The sequence below is a fragment of the Fusarium coffeatum genome, assembly GCF_003316985.1.
Source record: "Fusarium coffeatum strain FIESC_28 chromosome Unknown BRIP53273_contig_9, whole genome shotgun sequence".
In the NCBI taxonomy this organism is placed as follows: Eukaryota; Fungi; Ascomycota; class Sordariomycetes; order Hypocreales; family Nectriaceae; genus Fusarium; species Fusarium coffeatum.
Window position 1 is genome coordinate 12,892 of NW_022157808.1, and position 17,146 is coordinate 30,037.

Here is a 17,146-nt window from a genome sequence, read left to right on the forward strand (position 1 = left end):
CTTCTCCACTGAACCCTACGAGCATAGTCCCTTATTGCATATAACATAAAGGCCAAGATTATGCGTTGGCACAATATTGGCCTAGAAATAACAATTACGGACCAACACGTCTTGGTATTGCTGCTAAGCGGCGCCTCAACTGGACCAAGACCGAGAATGATATGATAAACACCCTTGTTAAGCGCTCGTAAAAACCCTGATAAAATATATTTCTTCACTGCAGCTAACAGAATGCAGTCTCCCCCTGTCTTGTGCAGGCAGGTAGAACTTTTGCCTGCAGCCAAGGCTCGTGTTTTTTTCTTCGCTCTGCGATGCGATATGAGGGAGAACGGCAGAGGTTGCAATGCATTTTTTGTGTGGGTTACATTGATACAGGGGCTTCGGCCATCCATCCACTTCCCTCGGCTATTCCCCTCTTCACCAATCGGGCCATAAGCACGTTCCCTTCCGAATAACCAAATTGAGCATGGGTTGTATCTGTGCCTAGTGCTATCTTTTACCCGCCCATCCTACCATCCAAGATGGGATGGGATGGATGGTTCGCTTCGCTTTACGTACCTACTTTGCTTTGCTCGGCTCCAACCCCCTGAGCCTCTTTGACAGTGAACAGACGATTTGTTTTGTGAGACAGTCCGTTCAGTTTAAACGGGCCCTTGTATGGATATACTTTAAGTGAGGCTGCGGATAGCCCACTTGAACTTGAACCGCTTTAAAAACGAAACAATTAGACTTTGCAATTGGCTCAACTCGCTCCTCGCCATCTTTTCTCCACCGACCAAGGTTCAGGTCCAGGGGTTCTGGTAATGGTCAAGTCCCAAGTCTTGGACTCCACCCACTCTTGTACAGATCGAGAGATTAGCAACCGCTGGGCGTCAGCCTGATACCCGCTCTCATCCCGGTCCTGACCCTGTCGATCAAGCTTGTACAACCTTTCTTCTCTCCGCTAAAGTTGCACTCCAAAGTGTTATCATACAGAGACATTGATCACAAGGCTGAATGGATTTGGCGCCGGTCAGCAATTAATTCAAGACCTTTTGCCAAGACGTCCCCTGCCATGTCGTCCAAAATGGATCCAATATGCAGTAATACTCGCCTGATCCACCGTCGAGTTATCCTCTCAAGTGCATTTGTCTGATCACAAGGCTCCCACTGTAAGATATTTCATTACTTTCCTTGTCCACGCGCCCGTCGACGTGCATAATCACAAGGACCATTATACTGTTCGCGTGCACAATAGTAAGAATCTTAATTCTCTTGGGGTTGCTAATGGGCTGACTTTTACACTATTGAACAGCTAATGTAGAGGAAAAGGGGCCTCCCTGTACCAAGAAAGGGTAGTCTCTGGGCACAAGTGAGAAAGGGCAAAGGGATGTGGGCGCGAGAAGGCTCAGGAGCCTGCTATCCTCGGTTCCGGATCTAAGTCATATATGTATAGGTTTATCCAGCCAACATACCGATTTTCCCCTCCGATTTTCCTGCATTGCATGGGGATTCATTCCTTTATTCGCAAGTAAAGTTCTAGCCCTTCTGCACATCATACTTCCAACATATTGACGCAATCCATACATACATTCATTCCTTTTTGTTCAAGTCTTTCGTTACTCTTGCCTTTACTGTCTTGTTTGTCTCGCCTACGCCCCTCTTCCACTTCTGTCACCTCGCACAACATACTTTTTCCAATATGTTGGTGCTCCGTCTTGCTGCCCTCGCCGCAGCGTCCGCTCATTGTGCTTCCGCGAGCGTGATCCTGCGCAGGGATCTAACGGCGCCTAAATCTCCAGCCGACGGCTGGGAGTACCTGGGTTGCTACATCGATAGCACCTCCAAGCGCGCTCTCAACGGCCCTGTCCACTATGATGAGACGGGCCTCACAGCTGAGACCTGCGTCGCCCACTGCGTCGGTCTAGGTTATGCCTTCGCTGGCATGGAGTACTCCAAGGAGTGCTGTAAGTGAATCCTCTTTTAGAATATGCATGCAGTGCATTCGTAAACATCGATCGATTTCGGTGACTGACCTGTGATTTGTGATTAGTCTGCGGCAGCAAAATGCCCACAACCAAGACCAAAGAGGCTGATTGTAACATGCCCTGCACAGGCGATGACAAGCAGCCTTGCGGCGCCGGCGACAGGTTGACTGTCTTTGGCAAGGCTTCAGCTGGCGGATCTTCTGTTCCTTCTGGATCTCCCACTGAAACTGTTTCTGCTACTGCCTCTGCCTCTGCTTCCGGTACAGCTGCTCCTGTCGCCACTGATCTGCCCGGATCCTGGTCCTATGCAGGATGCTACATTGACCCGCCGGGCCGTGCCATGGAAGCCGCCCCCGGTGGACCTTCAAAGGACATGACGCCGCAGAAGTGTATCGCCACCTGCATCAAGGCCGGCTTCAAGATCGCTGGTCTTGAGTACGCTGAGGAGTGCTTCTGTGGCAATGTCCTGAACAATGCTGCCTCCAAGACCAAGGAATCTGACTGCAACATGCCCTGCGCCGGCGACAGCAGCCAGATGTGCGGAGCTGGTAGCCGTCTGTCGCTCTACTCCGATGGCGAGTTCGAGGTCAACCCCATCCCTGTTCCCAAGAAGACAGGCCTCCCTGGTGACTGGGAGTACAAGGGCTGTGTCTTCGACAACAACAACCCCTACGTTCTCCAATGGATGTATGAAGACGCAGGTAGCTATGCCACCAGCAACATGACCATCGAGACCTGTCTCCTTCGCTGCCAGAAGTTCGGCTACTCCGCTGGTGGTGTTGAGTACGGTCGTCAATGTGTCTGCGGCGATCTCAAGGCCGTTGAGCGCAAGGGTGATATCTGGAAGGACGACAGCTTCTGTAGCATGGCCTGCCCTGGTGACAAGGAATCCACATGCGGTGCTGGCAACCACATTAACTACTACGAGTGGACCGGCACTTCCCTCAACACATTCCATTACGCTTCCGGTCCCAAGGCTGGAAGATACGACCACTTTTCCACTTCTCCTATCATTCCCCTGATCAGCTCCGTTGGCATCAACGACAAGGTCGTTTTCGTCGAGAAGCACGGCACATCTGATGATGACACTGAGGGTTCTTTCGAGTTCGACTACACTACCGACACGTACCGTGAACTCGCTCTCAAGACTGATGTTTTCTGCTCTGCTTCTTTCACCCTTCCTGACAAGGCTGGACGTATCATCAACATTGGTGGATGGTCTGCTGAGTCTGTCTATGGTATTCGCTTCTTCACTCCTGATTCTCCCCAAGGAGTTGACAATGGCACCAACGTCTGGGAGGAGGATTACTCACAGCTGAGACTGTTTGATCCTCGCTGGTATCCCACTGCCCTTGTCCTTTCCAACGGTTCTATTCTTGCCATGGGTGGCGAGTCCGGTTCTGACGCCCCTATTGTTCCCTCCGCTGAAGTCCTTCCTCACCCTGCTGGTGTCACCAAGTCGACCTACCTCGACTACCTTGAGCGCGCTGAGAACATTGGCCGAACCAACTCTTACCCTCACATGGCTATCTTGCCTTCCGGTAACATTTTCTTTACTCAGTTCAATGAGTCTCGTCTTCTTTCTCAGACCGACTTCCAGTCTATCAAGAAACTTCCTGACATGCCTGGTCAAATCAACAACCCATTGACTGGTCGCAACTATCCTCTTCAGGGTACCATGATGGTCTTGCCCCACAAGGCTCCTTACTCTGACCCTGTTGAGGTTCTCATCTGCGGCGGTACTACTCATGAGCCTGGTAACGACGCTCTTGACAACTGTGTCCTGATGGCACCTGATGTCGAGGGAGCCGAGTGGACTATCGAGCGTATGGTAAGTAACATTGAAATCGCTTCTTATTCTATTCCTCATACTAACTGTCGCAGCCTTCCAAGCGTGTCATGCCCAACATGGTCGCCCTTCCCGATGGTCGCTACCTCATCCTCGGGGGAGCCCAAGTCGGTCGCGGTGGTTTCGGTCTCGCTGACAACTCAAACTTGAACGCGGTCGTGTATGATCCCGAGGAGCCTCTCGGCCAGCGCATGACCGTTCTTGCCAACACCACCATTGCCCGCCTGTACCACTCCGAAGCTGTCCTCCTTAGCGACGGAAAGGTTCTAGTCTCTGGTTCCGACCCTCAGGACCAAGGCAAGCACCCTCAGGAGAAGCGCATCGAGTACTTCTGGCCTGACTACCTCCTCTCCGGCGCTGATCAGCCCGAGTTTACCATTTCAGACAAGGACTGGACTTATGGCGAGAGCTACACTTTCACTATCACCTCCGACCTTGCTGAGGGTGCTTCTAAGCTTCGCGTCTCGCTTATGGCTTCTGTTGGTGCTACTCACGGTGTGAGCATGGGTCAACGTACCTTGTTCCCCGAGTTCTCATGCTCTGGCAAGACCTGCACGGTTACTGCACCTCCCAATGCTTTTGTCAGCCCTCCTTCTTGGTACCAGATGTTTATTCTTGACGGTCCTACTCCTTCGCACGCCATTTGGGTCCGAATTGGAGGCGACCCAGGCCGTCTTGGTGAATGGCCTAAGCTTCCTGGTTTCACTCCTCCAGGAATGTAATTCAACCATATCAACTTTTAGTAACCTTCTTTTTCTCTCCTTTCTTTAACTCCCTTTTTCTTGTTGGCCAGAAGCGACGGCTTCTACGATTGGATGACGTTCCGTATGGAGCACACGATGGCGGATGATAATTCTTCTTTGTATTTCATTATGTACTTGTATCTCGTACGTACTTGATATCACCCCTAATACATCGCTTACGATCAAATTCTGAACGTGAAAATTGTTGTCTGGATTCGTAAAGGTACCATGCATGATCGAATACGATAACCTTAAATTTAAGTTGACGCGCTGGCGGAAATGGCGCGAGGGGAGCGCAACCTGATACACTGGTGGAAACCTAAAAGTCTGAGATGAGATGAGCCTAGATAAGGAATTTGATAAGATAGTGTGACAAGGTCATACTCAGTCGTAACACCACAGGTACCTAATCTGCACGTGGTCTCACGACTGAGCATCCCACCTTGTTAAGGAATTGAGGCGTGGCATTCTGCTTAACCCTGGCAGTGTTAGACCCTACGCGCTACAGACGCGGTAGAACCGTGGCACACTGATGGAGACGGCATTTACCGTTAGCTTGTATCAGAGTTTTACAGCAGAAACGCGACGTGGCGCAAATTTCATCAAGGGGCTGGGAGATTCGCGTGCGAAACGAAGGGGCTGGGAACAACGACGCGTTTTGCGCCATCGAGATTACGTCGTGACGCGTTTGAGAAGCTATGACCACTGAGTTTGCACTCATGTCCACTCTAGGGTAGACTTTATCGATAGCGATGTTTGTACAGATAGAGGCATTGCGCAGGCAAAATGAATTGTATCGACTCTTGATAGGATCTGGGATAGTCTAAGGACTTTTCTAAATTACCCGAATGTTTTAATTTTGTAAAGTCATGCTGTTTGGCCGACTTCATAGAAATGATCATGAATCTGCCAAAAGACGTGGGAGCAACAGCATGACATCTCACGCATCATGAACTTGAGAAAGCCAGTACTCGGCTTTTATCCTGGAAAAGCTTACAAGATCTTAGATAAGTAGACATTTATCTCGCAAAGTGTGTTTAACTACTTATCAATAAGCGCGAAGCACTTACACGATGCTTTGAGTACGATATCTCGAGTCTCAACAATTTGGAATAGCGATAATATGTGTTCAAGCGAAGTCCGATCAGTATCCAATCAAAAGGCAAGATGGCCGAGCGGTCTAAGGCGCTGTGTTCAGGTTCGATTCGAACTAGGACGATTCGCAGTCTCGAAAGGGGCCTGGGTTCGAATCCCAGTCTTGTCAACTATTTTTGATCCCTGTCGGTGTTCGGTAGGGATTTTATTTTTTGCCAACGTGAACCAACCAACCCAATATGCATGACACGACACTGATCGTCCACTTTCCAACATGACCAAAAATGCAGCGCCTCCAGGAAATGAAGGCTCGAGATCGGCGTATTGCTCTATTTGGCGATTCTCCGCCGCCTGCAAGAACACCTGCACCATATCCGGAAGGCCAGCTTATCTACCAGTGCAAACATGGCGATACAGTCACCAAGTACACCACATCTCCTGACGGTATGGGAAGCAACCTGTCTCCAAACGAGGCACATGTATTGCGATTCCTGAAAGAAAACACGACAATTCCTGTACCAAAAGTCAGTAGCAGCGATTGGGATCGCATCACAATGGAATACATCGAAGGACAGTCATTGAAAGAGGCCTGGCCATCGTTGGAACCACGCCAGCGATCGGAGATTCTCACTCAACTCAGTGACTACATCGCCCAAATGCGTGCCATCCAAGGTATCTATATCGGTCGTCTCGACGGACAAGGTGCTATTGTTCCCAGCATCTTCACCCGATCTGGCGGGCCATTTCACACCCTCAGAGAATTTCAAGAGTGGCTTGTGCGACCACGACAGCGATATGCAGATATGTCCATCTATTGGGAGCAGATCACAACTCAGCTTGGGGATGAATATCCCATTGTGTTCACACATGGTGACCTCTCGTCCCGAAATGTTCATGTTCGCGATGGCCGTATTGTCGCCCTTCTGGATTGGGAATGGGCAGGATGGTATCCCGAATATTGGGACTATGTATTTGCAATGCGTGGCTTGGATAATGTCGACTGGGCTACGCTAGGGAATCATGTGCCCGCACTCTTCCCGAAGCGATATGATCTGGAGTATATCCTGCTCACGTTTATCACGCGGCTGTCATAAACAGATGACACCCGGAGCCAATGTTTCCGTCTCAGATGTCTGCCCGCACCACCATTGCTCCTAACGAGGAACCAGTTTCTCACATCCAGATTCTCAACCATCGTCGACAAGTCCCACAAAGATACTCTTGTATCTAGACGGCGCCGCGTTGGCTCAGTAGTAGAGCGTGTCACTAGTAATGACAAGGTCCAAGGTTCGATCCATTGACGTGGCACATATCAAGTCAGAATATCTGACTATCACTTTTTGCTTGGTGATGTGGTTTCTGGTGAGGACGTGTCCAGTATGTTCACCACTAAAGAAGTTATACACAAGACTCAATCCATTGGGTGATAAATAGTCAAGTGAGTAACACATACTTGCATTGGCCCGCACTATGATACCTAGGTCTGGCTGGACAAGTACTTATCGCAAAAATAATTGGGGTACTGAATGTCTTTTATTGTAAACGTGTAATAACTCCACGCAGCCTAATTTCATTGAAATTGATTTGATTGAACAATGGGCATTAAAACCCACAATGACTCAATCACTGCTTTACACACAATATAATCATTCATATCAATCGCTTCCTCTAACGTCGGTGTGGCTCAGTTGGTTAGAGCGTTGGTCTCATAATATGATTTGGCCTCAGGTCAGAGTAATCCAAAGGTCGAGAGTTCGAGCCTCTCCACCGACAAACCTTTTTGCTTTTTGCATTCATCCTGCCAGTCAATCAATCAATCATTTACACACAACGCCTTCGTTTCTTTCTTTAATCTTGATCGCACGGCGATATTTTTCAGTCGCTGTCAGCAAATGTGTATGTGGGTGGCTTATCAATTGCATTACTCCTTCCTTGTTGCATCAATACGTGCTACTTAAATACTGGGCCAATTTGAATTGCCTCTGCATTTTACTTGTGGTCCTTCGTGACACTGTTTCATATGGTAGTTGATGCTGCTCGATAGATGGATCGTATCAATCATGACCAACAGCCGTCTGGTATGTTATGTTACCGTCGAACTATATGGACTGATTTTGGAATTACCTCCTACGACATTTCGCCAAATACACGTTAATTGGAGGGGAATGGAATCATGAGAGGAAGGGAAGGGGGAGGGGGCCCTTCCACCGATACACCTCTATCAGGACATAGAACCACTAGAGGAACAGATGTCCCATCTTCTCCTTCGGAGTTGGAATCGGAATCGGAATCGGAATCGTCCTCTCCGAAGGTACTAGTCCCTCGGTAATTGACAGCAGTCCTTTTTCTGGCACCCAGGAGGTCGGTAGGGGGCTGCGAGATTGAAAGCCATCGACCCAGAGCCGGATCAACCCCGATCAGAGCTGGGTCAACCTCCATTTTTGATGTCTCCGACAGCCACTTGTGAAGAATTTTGTTGTTCCAAACCACCTCGTTTACCGAAGACCTCTCTGCTTCCCTCATTCGCTTAAGCTTGGCAGATCTTTCTTGTTCACCTTGATTCGGGACCTTGGTAGTTGCCCGCCTTTTTCTTGAGACAAGGTGAACCCTTACAAAGCCTTGGACATCTCCATCATCCGAGTCCGTTTCTGAATCTGTGCCTGACAGGCAACACTTTCGCTTTGAGATTGTCCCAGTATCGTGACGCCTCGAGGAGTGGCATATACTACAGGTCTTGGTGCTGTTTGAATCGTGTTCCCTTTTCCTTCGCCCTGGTGAAGGAGCTGAATTCCGCAGCCTGGTAGGATGGTTATGAGGTACTTCGGGATCGTCAAGTTCAACTACCCTTGTGAAGTACCTTTTACACTTCGCACTAATGAGAATGTCAGCAATGTAGCTCACCATGAAATCATCATTCAGGATTACCATTCTACTTCACCACCGCTGTCATGATCTGATGGCGTTTGGCAGAAAGGACAGCTTGACGATACTCTTCCGCCTGCATTGTTATTCTCTGCATCTTTACAGATCAAGCTCATAGTGATCTTCTGGCGCGGTAGAAACGCACTTTCCCAAGGCATAGACCCATCAATTTCTCGTTGTGTGTTACTCTCACGTAAACTGTACAGCTTACGCTGTACTCTTCGAGCACCCTTCTTACCTTTAAAGCGCTCGTTGAGTATAAATTCAAGTACCGCCCATGAGGTGATAGTTCTCAGATGGATGGGGAACGTCCTTCCCGTAACGTCTTCTAGGATAAAGTATTCATCGCTTGGCCCCCTGTCGAGGTGCATGACGATGGCCCTGATAGAGCTCAGGTCACCGGAGAGAGTACACATCATGGCGATGATCTGGTCAATGGATCTCTTCAGCTCGATGCCTGATCTGTGTACGATTTGTAGCCTACGAAGTATTTGCCGACCGATGAAGCTTATCCACGCCTTCAATGACGCTTCTGATCGACGTATTAATGCGGCTGTACGGCCTTCGGCAGCAGTTTGCTCTTTGGCCAGAGTGTCATGATTCCTTTGCAACATACGCCTACTAATGTCAGAACTTGGGTAAATATTCAAAGATGGCACTTCACTCACACTGTGATAACTTCCAGCAAAACATTGAGTGCCATGGTACACCCCATCACCTCGGCACGAAACTTCTCAATTTCCCTCTCATTCAGCTTCCATTGAATCTTCCTTCCAATAGCCTTGAAGGAGTTGCTCTTTCCTGACACAACAGCACCTAAGATCGGCTCATACTTGCGGATTAGATCCAGAAACCCATTCGAGCAATCCTTGACGTGAGATACTGTGTCAAGTGCTATCTTGGTAAGATCTTCAAGAGAATCAGTCAAGTGAGGATCTTCGCAGGTCTTTTGAACAGCTTCCAGTGTCAGGTGGAGTGTATCAAGCTCTCGGACCAGCTCTCGATATTCTTTGGCGGATCCACGTGCATCATTGCGTGCCTTGATAATGTCCTTGATTAGAACAGTAATTGCAATAAAGTCGCCGACAGCTCCAAATGTCAGTCCAAATTCCATTGTGACGCCGGCTGAAGAGAATAGTCTTTCGGGTTTGTGGAAGAAACAAGCGTCGGACAGTTGCGATAAAAACGATTAACATGGAGAGAAGCCGTGAAATCGGGCGGGGAAGAAGGTTGAAAGACGTTACACAAAGGCGTTGGCATAGCCACTGAGGCGTACAGCGAGGCATATTTACGGTCGCTGACTGGATCAATTGACAAAAGTGCACTTTCATGTCATGAGCTGCGAGCACGTTCTGGATTTTGCAAAATGCTGGTCTTAGACCGTGAGTTGACAGCCTCTTTCAACAATCCGATAAGGCGCGGTGGCGGAGTGGTCTAACGCGATAGACTAGAAATCTATTCTCCTCGGAGGCGTCTGTTCGAATCAGGCCCGCGTCGACTGGAAAACAGTCGGGCTCTTCAAGAGTCCTTCTCTTATCATATCTTTTTTACTTATTTACCGTTGGTCCATGTATCCCTCCCTCAACTTTACCTCGCTGTACTATAGCTCTATCTTGACCATTCCTTTTTGACCATTTTGATTCGTGCCTGACCTGTAAAAGTGGCCCATCATTGAGCGTCGTGGGGAAACAGGGGAAACCGGCTATGGACGGCATAACCCCACAGTCCAAATGACTAGCAATCCCTCTAAAATGGTTCGCGATAGCCTCCAAAGTTTGTTCAAGGTTAACATGACTTCAAATCAATATTTGCCGCCTCTAACGACCCTTTCCAAGGGCTGGAACGCACTGCCAAGAGCCAAGGAGAGCTGATTTCTTGATCTTGGTCCTTCAGTAGCCGACCACGTTACGCCAAGCCGGGCTATGCGAAACTACGGCACAACATCTCTTGGTAATATCATGTTGTCATCAACGTCGACTCCTTCAAATCCAGGCACTGCGGAGGATCCAACAGCCTGGCTCTTTCTTAGCGGGCGGCAAGTCTCGGTCAAATGGGGTTTCACTACCCTTTGCCAAGTGCGCCGTTGCGTTAGAGCAAAAAAGCATTTCGGTTATCGCAAGCTGAAATATGCACTGACCAGAGCTTGAGCTGTGGTTGTTCTGGAAGCTTTCGAAGCTGTTTAATTGCGACATGATTCAAGTAAAGCACAGAGTGGTTCGATCCCAGGCTCTCGGATATCGCGCGCTCATCAAATGGTTATTTAGTGTTTGCGCGATTACCCTAGAGCCACCGACGATGGGGCCGAGACGTTGGCGATGCTTGTCGCGTGGAGCTCATGTTGTTAAAAAATGTATGGGAGATTCCTGAGGCTCCAACTTGTCTATCGATTGGGAGGTAACCGATGGACCGACTGGTTGACTGTAAACAGCAATATCTTGCGTTGTCAGACCAGGAACTTAAGTCCGAATTAAGCAAGTGTGCTGAATTGATGGATGGGCTGACAATAAGCATGTTTGTTGATGATTCCATGTCGGCCATCATCAGGTTGAGCTTGGGCCGAAATGCGGTCAGTACTTTTAATATTCGCGCCGTTAATTGAGGGAATAAAACCTCCCATAACGAGTTAAACAACGTGATTCAAGACGACACGGACCTTCCCCTTATTGAGGGCAAAATCTGGGGTGACTTTTGATCATGTTAGGTCGGGGTAAGCGGGGAGGAAGAATAGGGCAGGTCAATTACAGAGAATGGGTAAGATGATGCTGTCAGTCAGTTTAGCTGTCGCTGGGTTACGTAAATAATGGTAAAATGGCAATATGATGTTCCTCATTCTGACGCATGTCACACGTGAAAACGTGACCAGTCCCAGTGGTCCTCTCGGTTTGTGAATGGCTTCAATTACCCTACGGACAACTTCCAGAAAAACGGCTCATTGCACGCTGAAATAAAGTCAACGCCATCATGGAAGTAACGCGCAAATAATCCCCCCAAAGCTTCAAATTGAACAGAGAATCTTACGATGCGACCAATCACTGAGATCATCAAATGGAATACCGCATGCGGCGGCCAGCCTGGTAACATTAGAGCTACCGAATGAGGAAGGTGCTGCATTCAGAGATGAGTCTAGGGGCAGGCTAACGAATTATGCTTGTATTTCCTTGCCTCTGCAAACCGAGGCCTGCCTACTGTAAAAGGTATGTAGCACTGGGGCTTGGGCGCTGTAGTGAATTTAGACTCGGGGCTATTCTGGGGCTCTGGGGGAACGACTTGTGTGTCTCCCCGCATGCTGCAATCTGGACTCTTGGCCTACGAGAGACAAGACAGAACAAAGTCTACACTAAAAGCTTGGCCATGGAGAGAGAGGGACAAGAAGAGTACGGGGTAATGGGGTAAAGTGGGTGATGATTCCCACTGTAAATACGGGGGTGGAGCAATCGAGCGATGGATGATGGATGAATGGATCACATCCCACCACTTTCATTTCCTTGGGAAAAAACACACGAATCAGTATGCAACTTTTAGATATCATTGAAAATGCCAAGACAAAGCCGTCATGAGATACACTAAAACACCCCAGACTTCAGCTGTGGAGATTGGTCGGAATTTGCCAAGACGTTGTATGGCTTACTGCGCTTGAGGGGATAGGCGGACGGCATGTCTTTGCCAAGCAAACTTGAGCTGGTAGCAACACTGACCCAAGGCGAACCTGAAAAACAGGTGACGATTTATCGTAATCTTTGCCAAGAAGCTATGCTGTAAGCTGCGACTGCCGTGCTATAAAGCTGCCTGCTATCCCTCTCCCCTTGGCATACATTTCTGGGCTTGTTCACACCAATTGCTGATCTGCGACAAGGTGCATAAGAAGCTTGTCTCGACAGCACAGCAGACTGATCACTACTTTTCTTTCCTTTTCTCTCACAACATGGGGTTCAACTTCAAGCGTGTCGTTGGGTTTATAGCCCCCAGCGCAGACAAGGAGGATGATGGTCGAGACAAATGGCCCTCACGTGCCGCTTTTGTTTTGGCTGCCATGGTACGTCACCCTGCATCGCCCACCTTTCGGCCCTGCATGTAAGACAAGCTACTAACAAATCACCACAGGGCGGCGCTGTAGGTCTCGGTAACCTTCTCCGCTATCCCTCCGTCGTCTTCGCCAACAACGGTCTTCAATGGTTCATTCCTTACCTCATCGCCCTCTTCTTCCTCGGTATTCCTGTATTATGTCTCGAGATCTGTATCGGCCAGGCCTACCGCGGTAGTGTCGTCGTCGCCTTCAATGGAATCAATAAGCGCACCAAGGGTGTCGGTCTGGCTGTCATTATGAACGGCTTTATCGTCGCTACATACTACGTCCCTATCCTCGCCTGGATTATGCACTACTTCCGCTGCTCGTTCGAGAGCCCTCTGCCCTGGAGCGGTCGCGGACAAGAGTTTTACATGCAGGATGTCATTGCCAACGTTGATCCTGTGGCGCCTACCGGCTCTGGCTACGTCGACTACCCTGGTCGAGGCTTCGTCGGCGAGACTGTCGGCTGGGTCGCATTTATGTGGGTGCTTGTCTGGCTCTGCATGTTCAAGGGCGTAGGAACAACCGGCCGAGTCGTCTACTTCACTATGGGTCTCCCAGTCATCATGATTATTATCATTCTCGGCCGGTCCGTCTCTCTCCCCAATGCCAGTACCGGTATCAAGTACTACTTTGGCGAGTGGAACGGTGAAAAGCTCGGCGGTGGCCAAATTTGGCAAGGAGCCTGTGGCCAAATCTTCTTCTCCATCGGTGTCGGTTTTGGTTACTTTACTTCTTACGCCTCATACAACAGTAAACATGCCAACGCTGTGCAAGATACCCTCATTATCGCCATCTGTAACTCTCTGTACGAAATTGTTGGCGGTTTTGCAGTTTTCGGCGTCATTGGTTTCCTCGGTTACTCTCCTGAGGACTCGAACATCTCACTCAGCACCTTCACCGTAGGTTTTCTGACGTACCCTCTTGCGCTGGCCGAGATGCCCGGTGCCAATGTTTGGGCCGTTCTGTTCTTCCTCACATTGGCTGTTCTCGGTCTGAGCTCTGCTTTTGCTCTTAGCGAATCGCTCGTTACACTCATTTGCGATTCAGGTGTCGGTCGAAAGTACTCTCGAGTTTTGATCACTTCTGTCGTCATTCTCATCTCATTCCTTCTGTCTCTCATTTACTGCACCAAGTTCGGATTCTATCTTCTTGATGCTGTTGACACTTGGATTAACAACTTGTCCCTCATCTTCGTTGTTTGGTGCGAGTGTGTTGGTGCTACCACTCTCTATCGTTACACTGATGTTATTGGACAAATAGGCTGGACTGGATACCTGGTTTACAACTTTGGATATGTCTTGTCTATGATTCTTGGTGTGGCTATCGGACATGCTGTGAGCCCTGCGGCCGGTGCTGGCGTTGGCTTTGGTATCTTCATCGCTTCCAACATTCTGGGCATCTTGCTTTCTAAGTCCCCCGACTCTCGACCTCCTGGATTCTTCGGCAAGAACAACGCTCTTTCTAAGATGTGGTGGTTCTCCTTCTACTCGGTATGTTATACTCCGTGCTTATTTATATCCTTATACTGACTATATTTAGTTCAACCAGCTTCGACGTGACCTCAACATTGTTGTCGCAGGCGGCAAGCGATGGAACATTCCCATCTTCTGGGGCTTCGTCCTCCGTTATATCTCCGCCCCTATCCTTGCGATTATCACATCCTTCGCCTTCCCTCTCTTCTACACCAAGCGAAACGACCCCCTGCACATCTTTGCCTTCGCATCTGCTATTGGCGTTATGTGCATTGTCGGTTTCGGCTTTGTCGTTCCTCGCTGGCTCGACGTCTTTGTGCCTCCCGAGAAGCGCCACCTCAGCGAAACTTTCTACGCGCCTCAGGTTGTCATGGCGCCTCTCGAGGTTCACCGCGATGAGGTCATCGAACACGGGGCTGTGGCCGGGGAGAGCACCGGTGCTGCGCCGTACCCCGGCAAGAAGACTGAAGCGAATAGTTTTTAAACTTGTCGCTTAAATTGACAGGCTTCGGAAACTTTTAAAGTGTATAAATTTAGATAAATTAAGCAGAAAACAAAGATTCATGTTTCATTCTTAATTAAGACCAGTGACATCTACCATGTGAGCGCTTTTTTCCCTTCGTTCTGGAGATGCCCTGTCGGTCAGGGTGAGGTTATTCGCTGATAAAGTGGCGATGGCTCCCCTGTCAGAGTCTCAAGAAATTCATCCTAAACCAATTCAATGCTGAAACGGTTTGAGGCTTGGCGCTTGCGACGGGACGAAAAGTCTAGAACTCTGAAAATCAGCTCACTTTTCCTTTATCCTGAGACGAACCCTGCATTTTGACAGATAGGGAATTATCTCGGCCCTGCGTTAATTAAGTCGGGGTAACCACTGTAATTTACTTGTTATACTGGATACCCGCTATATTTAAGCTTAATTGTCCCTACCAGCTCTACCAACTCAATTGACCCATTAATCGCATCAATTCATAGCTAAAACCTGTACAAATTGAGAGCGATATTATCATCTTAACAATAATCGGATGACGGCAACCGTCAAGGTCTTGGCTCCGGTTCTTGGCGCCTGAAACCGGAGCCAAAACCATCCTCAGCTCCTGGCGACGAGACCTGCGACGGAGGCCACTTAAAATGTAACGACCCCTGTATCCTCAACAGGTTAGCCTTTAAGGTTACCATGAAGCATATTCTTAGGACTTGCAAAAGATACCGTTTCAATGGGACTCCTAGATAGCCTTTGTTTTGGAGTACGCGTAGAGTCTTGGGTCCAGACTCCAGTCCAGTCCAGACTCCCTGGTATTAAAACTCTCCGGTCCTGCTGCAAACTTATGATTCTTCGGCATCATCGTTCGATTTCGTTTGTTTCCTTCTACCTAATTTCTTTCCCTCGAGGCTGGCCTCAAGTTCGTTTCTTTGCATAACCTAATATCGTGTTTTGTTTCTTTGTACTCGCTTCTCTTTTACCTTGTCGACTTAGTACTACTATCACCATGGCTGGATCCATCACCCTTCGACTATTCCTCCTTGGAGCTTTCGCTTCTCAAGCGATGGCTTCTTGTGCCTATGGCACTCTTCTGCATCCTCGTGCAGAGGGAAAGGTTGAGGTTAATACTTTTGGTTACACTGGCAAGACTGTATGTATACCTGTATGGACTCATTGTAATTATGCTGACAGTTATGACAGGGCCCTACCAGCTGGCTCTTCCTAGACCCCGAGGCCAACGCTATGTGCGCTACTGGCACCAACCAGTCCCCCATCGACATGGTCGCAGGTGAAAATGCTATGGTTCCCGCCTCCCAGTTGAACCTCGAAATCCCCGATATGACAGAAGGAACCGAATTCGAGAATCTTGGCACTACTGTTGAGGTTGTTGCTGGCCAGGGAAGCATGCGCTTCGGCAACACTAGCTACACTCTTCAGCAGTTCCACTTCCATCTGCCTAGTGAGCATCTCGATGCTGGAAAGAGTATGGCTATGGAGATGCACATGGTCTGGGAGAGCGCCGATTCCCAGATTGCCGTCGTCGGTGTTTTCATCGACGTCGAGGACGGTGCTGGTGGCAGCCCTGCTGGAAACTCTACTTCTTCTCAGCCTCCTGCTTCAACACCTCAAGCTCGCAAGAGGGATAGCTTCAAGATGCGTCGCAGCGTACCCCACAATCATGATCATGATAAGCGACAGCTTCCCGGTGTTGGAGGATCTTTCTTCCATGTCAACGCCCCTACCACTGCTGCTACCACTCCCTCCAACCTTTTGGAGACCGTCTTTGGCTCCGTTGGTGAGATTTCCGAGCCTGGAACTCTTACCAAGACCAAGTCTCTCAACATGGCTGAGCTTGTCAGCACCCTCGCAGCCGGCTCTTTCCAGACGTAAATAAGCCCACAATGACTCATCGAATAGAAGCTAACATTATTCTAGATACGAGGGTTCTTTGACTACACCCCCCTGCAGTGAGGGTGTCAGATGGTTGGTCTCAGACCAGAAGCTCTCCATCAAGACCTCCACTTTCCACAGTGTCCAGTCTGTCATTGGCTTCAACTCTCGATTTCCTCAGGGTGCTCTTGGTGAGCCCAATACTCTGGATGCCCTGGCCAAGATGGTCCGTTAAGACGACCACGATCATGAATTGTTATAATAATAGAAATTGGATATGCCGTTGTGGGTGGGATTCAAGGACATGAGTAGTAGAACTAAGCAACAAGTTAAAGTAAAAGACAATAGAACGGTGATCAAAAAAGAGGTCTATGAGTGATAAAAACTGATAGCAATTGATAAATGCAAAAATAGAAACCTGCGTATCGCAGGTGGCTGGATCTCTCCCGCCGGGAATTGAACCCGGGTCTCAAGCGTGACAAGCTTGCATACTGACCACTATACTACGGAAGATGAACAGTCTGGAGACTGCTGTAGTGGGGGTGTTGACGAAACGGCTCCAATTTTAGTCTAGGAAGCCTACCTTTTGGTTCCCCACCACGGGCAACGTTAGAGCTTACATCTCGACGGGCTAATGCGACATCTCGCCTTTCTG

At 49.0% G+C, this 17,146-nt stretch overlaps 5 protein-coding genes across 5 annotated transcripts; 4 read left to right on the forward strand and 1 right to left on the reverse strand.

Annotated features, from left to right (window-relative positions):
* Positions 1-1,681: 1,681 nt before the first annotated feature.
* On the forward strand, positions 1,682-4,538 carry FIESC28_00347 (uncharacterized protein; the record flags this gene model as incomplete). Its single annotated transcript, XM_031154498.1, has 3 exons — positions 1,682-1,946; positions 2,033-3,798; positions 3,852-4,538. 3 exons carry the CDS (start codon positions 1,682-1,684, stop codon positions 4,536-4,538), a joined length of 2,718 nt encoding a protein of 905 aa, XP_031021357.1.
* A 1,400-nt stretch (positions 4,539-5,938) lies between these two features.
* On the forward strand, positions 5,939-6,748 carry FIESC28_00348 (uncharacterized protein; the record flags this gene model as incomplete). The annotated part of the gene is made up of 1 exon (XM_031154499.1): positions 5,939-6,748. One exon carries the CDS (start codon positions 5,939-5,941, stop codon positions 6,746-6,748), a length of 810 nt encoding a protein of 269 aa, XP_031021358.1.
* Positions 6,749-7,805: 1,057 nt separating this feature from the next.
* Positions 7,806-9,690, reverse strand: FIESC28_00349 (uncharacterized protein; the record flags this gene model as incomplete). The annotated part of the gene is made up of 4 exons (XM_031154500.1): positions 7,806-8,451; positions 8,512-8,526; positions 8,580-9,194; positions 9,245-9,690. 4 exons carry the CDS (start codon positions 9,688-9,690, stop codon positions 7,806-7,808), a joined length of 1,722 nt encoding a protein of 573 aa, XP_031021359.1.
* A 2,808-nt stretch (positions 9,691-12,498) lies between these two features.
* On the forward strand, positions 12,499-14,601 carry FIESC28_00350 (uncharacterized protein; the record flags this gene model as incomplete). The annotated part of the gene is made up of 3 exons (XM_031154501.1): positions 12,499-12,609; positions 12,678-14,135; positions 14,185-14,601. The coding sequence occupies 3 exons, from the start codon at positions 12,499-12,501 to the stop codon at positions 14,599-14,601; spliced, it is 1,986 nt and encodes a 661-aa protein (XP_031021360.1).
* Positions 14,602-15,607: 1,006 nt separating this feature from the next.
* Positions 15,608-16,726, forward strand: FIESC28_00351 (uncharacterized protein; the record flags this gene model as incomplete). The annotated part of the gene is made up of 3 exons (XM_031154502.1): positions 15,608-15,751; positions 15,802-16,487; positions 16,537-16,726. 3 exons carry the CDS (start codon positions 15,608-15,610, stop codon positions 16,724-16,726), a joined length of 1,020 nt encoding a protein of 339 aa, XP_031021361.1.
* Between the last annotated feature and the right edge of the window lie 420 nt (positions 16,727-17,146).